This window comes from Capra hircus, chromosome 29 (genome assembly GCF_001704415.2).
Source record: "Capra hircus breed San Clemente chromosome 29, ASM170441v1, whole genome shotgun sequence".
Classification (NCBI taxonomy): Eukaryota; Metazoa; Chordata; class Mammalia; order Artiodactyla; family Bovidae; genus Capra; species Capra hircus.
Genome location: NC_030836.1, coordinates 27,374,057 through 27,379,538, shown reverse-complemented (window position 1 = coordinate 27,379,538; position 5,482 = coordinate 27,374,057). Strand labels below are relative to the sequence as shown.

Below are 5,482 nucleotides of genomic sequence, written 5' to 3'. Positions count from 1 at the left end.
GATTGCTTCTATATTCTAGCTATTGTAAACAGTCCTGCAATGAACAAGGGGATTTATATGTATTTTTCAATTTTGGTTTTCTCAGGGTATATGCCTAAGAGTGGGATTGTTGGGTCATATGATGATATTATTCCTAGTTTTTAAAGGAATCTCCATACTGTCTTCCATAAGCTTATCAATTTACATTCCTACCAACAATGCAAGAGCATTCCCTTTTCTCCACACCCTCTCCAGCATTGATTGTAGACTTTTTGATGATGGCCATTCTGACTGGTGTGAGGTGATATCTCATTGTAGTTTTCATTTGCACTTCTCTAATAATGGGCAGTGTTGAGCATCCTTTCACGTGTTTGTTAGCTATCTGTATGTCTTCTTTGGAGAAATGTCTGTTTAGGTTTCCCCCCCACATTTTGATTAGGTTATTTGTTTTTCTGTTATTGAGTTGTTTGAACTGCTTGTACATTTTGGAAATTAATCCTTTGTCAGTTGTTTCATTTGCTATTATTTTCCCCCATTCTGAGGGTTGTATTTTTAGCTTGCTTATAGTTTCCTTTGCTGTGCAAAAGCTTTTAAGTTTAATCAGGCCCCACTTGTTTACTTTTGTTCTTATTTGCATTAAAATGAAAGAGGAGAGTGAAATAGTTGGCTTAAAGCTCAACATTCAGAAAACTAAGATTATGGCATCTGGTCCCATCACTTCATGGCAAATAGATGGGGAAACAGTGTCAGACTTTATTTTTTTGGGCTCCAAAATCACTGCAGATGGTGATTGAAGCCATGAAATTAAAAGATGCTTACTCCTTGGAAGGAAAGTTATGACCAACTTAGATAGCATACTCAAAAGCAGAGACATTATTTGCCAACAAAGGTCCATCTAGTTAAGGCTATGGTTTTTCCAGTGGTCATGTATGGATGTGACAGTTGGACTTTGAAGAAAGCTGAGCACCAAAGAATTGATGCTTTTGAGCTGTGGTGTTGGAGAAGACTCTTGAGAGTCCCTTGGACTGCAAGGAGATCCAACCAGTCCATCCTAAAGGAGATCAGTCCTGGGTGTTCATTGGAAGGACTGATGCTGAAACTGAAACTCCAATACTTTGGCCACCTCATGCGAAGAGTTGACTCACTGGAAAATATCCTAATGCTTGGAGGGATTGGGGGCAGGAGGAGAAGGGGATGACAGAGGATGAGATGGCTGGATGACATCACCAACTCAATGGACATGCTGCTGCTACTGCTGCTGCTGCTGCTGCTGCTAAGTCACTTCAGTCGTATCCGACTCTGTGTGACCCCATAGATGGCAGCCCACCAGGCTCCCCCATCCCTGGGATTCTCCAGGCAAGAACACTGGAGTGGGTTGCCATTTCCTTCTCCAATGCAGGAAAGTGAAAAGTCAAAGTGAAGTCACTCAGTCGTGTCTGACTCTTAGCGACCCCATGGACTGCAGCCTCCCAGGCTCCTCTGTCCATGGGATTTTCCAGGCAAGAGTACTGGAGTGGGGTGCCATTGCCTTCTCCCAATGGACATGAGTTTGGGTAAACTCCGGGAGTTGGTGATGGACAGGGTGGCCTGGCGTGCTGCGATTCATGGGGTTGCAAAGAGTCGGACACAACTGAGCAACTGAAATTAACTGAACTGAACTGAACTGAGGAGGTCGGTTCTAGAGGATCTTGCTTTGATTTATGTCATAGAGCGTTCTGATATGTTTTCCTCTAAGAGTTTTATACTTTCTGGTCTTACATTTAGGTCTTTAATCCATTTTGAGTTTATCTTTGTGTATGGTATTAGGAAGTGTTCTAATTTCATACTGTTACATGTAGCTGTCCAGTTTTCCCAGCACCACTTATTGAAGAGGCTGTCTCTGCCCCATTGTATATTCTTGCCTCTTTTGTCAAAAATAAGGTACCCATAGGTGCGTGCATGGGTTTATTTCTGGGCTTTTTGTCTTGTTCTATTGATCTACAATTCTGTTTTTGTGCCAGTATCATACTGTCTTGATGACTGTAGCTTTGTAGTATAATCTGAAGTCAGGAAGATTGATTCCTCTCGCTCTATTCTTCTTTCTCACGACTGATTTGCCTATTCAGGGCCGTTTGTGTTTCCATATGAATTGTGAATTTTTTTGTTCTAGTTCTGTGAAAAATGCCAGTGGTAATTTGCTAAGGATCACATTGAGTCTGTAGATTGCATGACACACAAGAACCTAGGAAACAGAGACAGACTCATGGACCGAGTACAGACTCGTCGTTGCCCAGGAAGAGGATTCTGGGGGAGGGATGGAGTGGGAGGTTAGACTTAACAGATGTAAGCTTTTATATAGAGAGCGAATAAACAACAAGGTCCTATTATATAGCACAGAGAGGAATATGCAATATCCTATGATAAACCATAATGGAAAAGGATATTTAAAAAGGATGTACATATATGTATAACTGAATCACTGCCATACAGCAGAAACTAACACAACATTGAAAATCAACTATACTTCAATTTAAAAATAAAAAACAGCAACAAAAGTGAAGTGCTGTGTCTACAACTTACTGTTTTTTAGACAATGAGTTAATTTTAAGTAGTTCAAGAAAAGAAGAACACAAATGAGACACATTATCGAGGGAGATGGCTTTCGATGCACTTTCAACTTTTCTGAAGGCTTGAAATTATTCAAAACAAGATTGGGAGGAAAAGTTAAGCCTCCTAGGCTCCTCTGATATGAGCCAAACACAAGGCACGCTGGACAAGAGGACCCCTCCTGTCCCATCCAGCCTGCTGACTGAGGCTCCTGTTGGGGCAGGGTCCCAGCAGTGTGGCATTATTTCACAGTGACCTCTAGAGGTGCTGTGCACTCAGGGTAGACTGAGTTTGGCCCTTGGCCAAACTGTCAAGTTCATGAACAAAGAAGAGCAGCCCATCCAATTATCCCATCTCTCCTGCTCCAAATTATACAGAGTGCAGTGCATCCGGTCAGCCCTCTGACCTAAGCGTCAGTCCCTGGAGGTGGGGCTCCTATGCTATCCCATGATAGGTCACCTCCATGATGACAACCAGCACAGCAGGCCAGATGGACAGGCTGGGCATGGAGACAGGCAAGAGCAGGGGTCCCAAGGCTGACATGAGGCCACCCCTCACCAGCTCCACCAGAACGACTTAGAGGACCAATCAAAGAGGAAATTGAGGGTCCATAGAAAGGAAGGGCAGACAAGGTGGATGTGGGAGGGGGCAGGGACCAGAAGAGCAGACCCTGGGGTTGGGACAGGCTGCTGATGGGAAACCTGAGATTCATCATTGTGACACCAGTGACATGCATGGTGGGCTCACAAGGATGAGGACAGGGAACACTAGGGAATGCTCATGGTCACTCCTAGAGCAGGGCTGCAGGCTGAGCCCGGCTCCACAGGAAGCCATTTCCTCAAGATCAGACTCTGCCTCTCCTGTTGGGCTCTACTCTAAGCCCTTGGCTGCTTGTGTAAGGTCCTCCTTGTCACACATGATACTTGTCAACCAGTCTCAATCCACAGACCAAAGAGCCTGAAGTCTCGAAATAAAGATGTGACTGGCAGTCCAGTGGTTAAGAAGTCACCTTCCAAGGCAGCAGGTGTGCATTCAGCCTCTGGTTGGGAGCTAAGATTTCACATACCCCGTGGCCAAAACACCCTCTGCCCTCTGGGACATGTGCCAGATAAGTCAAGCTATTTTTAAAATTGAGAAAGAATTATAACATTTGTATCAAAACAATTTTTCCTTCAGAGTTTTCTGCATGGCAGCCTTTACCTCCTTATTCCTCAAGCTGTAGATCAGGGGGTTCAGCATGGGGATCACTGTGGTGTACAACACGGAGGCCACATTCTCCTGGGCCAGCGAGCTGGCTGTGGAGGGTTTCAAGTACATGAAGGCAGTTGTTCCATAGAAAATCCCCACAGCTGTAAAGTGGGAGCTGCACGTGCTGAAGGCTTTGGCCCTTCCCCCTGTGGTGCTGATGTGGAGGATACTGGACAGGATGAAGGCATAGGAAATTAGGACTGTTAAGCTGGTGACTATGATGTTGAATCCAGCCAAAAAGAAGACTGTCATCTCAACGTCATAGGTGCTGGAACAGGAAAGTTTCATGAGGGGGAGGATGTCACAGAAGTAATGACTGATGAGGTGTTCACAATAGGGCAGTTTCAACATGAGGCAAGTCTCTATGGTTGAGCCAATGAGTCCCATGATATAGACCCCAGCCACCAGCAGGGAGCAGACTCGATGAGACATGATGATGTTGTAAAGCAAAGGCCTGCAGATGGCAACATAGCGGTCATAGGCCATCACTGTCAGCATGTAACACTCAGCAATGACAAACACCAGGAAGAAGTAGAGCTGCGACATGCACCCTGCGTAGGAGATGGTGTTCTTCTCTGACACAAAGTTCACCAGCATCTTAGGGGTAGTGACAGAGGAGTAGCAGAGATCCACAAAGGACAGGTTGCTGAGGAAATAGTACATGGGGGTATGAAGCTGAGCGTTCAGACAAATCAGGGTTATCATGCCCAGGTTCCCTACCATGGTGATGGAATAGATCCCAAGGAAGAGGAAGAAGAGGGGGAGCTGGAGCTCTGGTTGACTTGTTAAACCTCCAAGAATGAACTCTGTCACTGTAGAGTGATTTTCTGCAGCCATTCTCCTTGGGGGACCTGTGTGATGTGAGAGAAGAATTGCATGAAAGGCTGCTTCTTGCCCTGCTTGGTGAAGCTAGTTTTGAGAATCTGGGCCAGCTGAGCGATCCTGATGTCTTTCCTGAAGAATATTCCCTCATCCCGATGTTTGTTTTGGGAGGAAGACAAGACCCTGAGTATTTCAAAGATGAGCCAAAAAGGGGGCGAGATCTGGAGCTGCTGCCACTTTCATGGTCTGAAGTAGCCTAAAGTGGGTCTTAAAGTGCAGTTCCTGGACCAGCATCATTGGCATTACATGAAGACATTAGAGATGCAGGTTCTCAGGCCTCACCCCAGACCTACCAAGTCAGGAACTCTGGGATGGGGCCCAGTGATCTGCATATCACACTGTCTCCAGATGAGGCTGAAGAAGGTTCACGTTTGAGAATCTCAATCCTGTAGGTAATAAGCAGTAGAGTTAATATCAGAGATATATTTTGTTTCAGAAATGAAATTCTTCTATCATTTCTGCAAGTCCTAAATACTGACTGAATGTGAACATCCAGTAACCTATCTCAGATTGATGAAGTGTCAGGGGGATATGGTAGTTACAATATGGTAGTGTTATTGAGTTTCAAGTCAATTTCTGTGTCTGAAAGATGAAGAGTGATAATAATTTCTAAGGTGGTTGTAGAAACAATATGGGATAATGCAGCTAGAATCTTTTTTTCAAGCTGTCATATCTTATACAAATGTGAGTTGTCAGTAGATGTCAGGAATGTTTTCCTTGTGTTTCACTTGGATCAGCCCCTAAGGCAATGGTACTGAACATTGGCTGTATATTATAATCACTTGCA

The 5,482-nt window shown here is 44.6% G+C and overlaps 1 protein-coding gene across 1 annotated transcript; it reads right to left on the bottom strand.

Annotated features, from left to right (window-relative positions):
* LOC102181475 (olfactory receptor 8A1-like) lies at positions 3,721 to 4,746 on the bottom strand. The gene has a single exon (XM_018042903.1). The coding sequence runs from the start codon at positions 4,648 to 4,650 to the stop codon at positions 3,721 to 3,723; it is 930 nt and encodes a 309-aa protein (XP_017898392.1). The 5' UTR covers positions 4,651 to 4,746.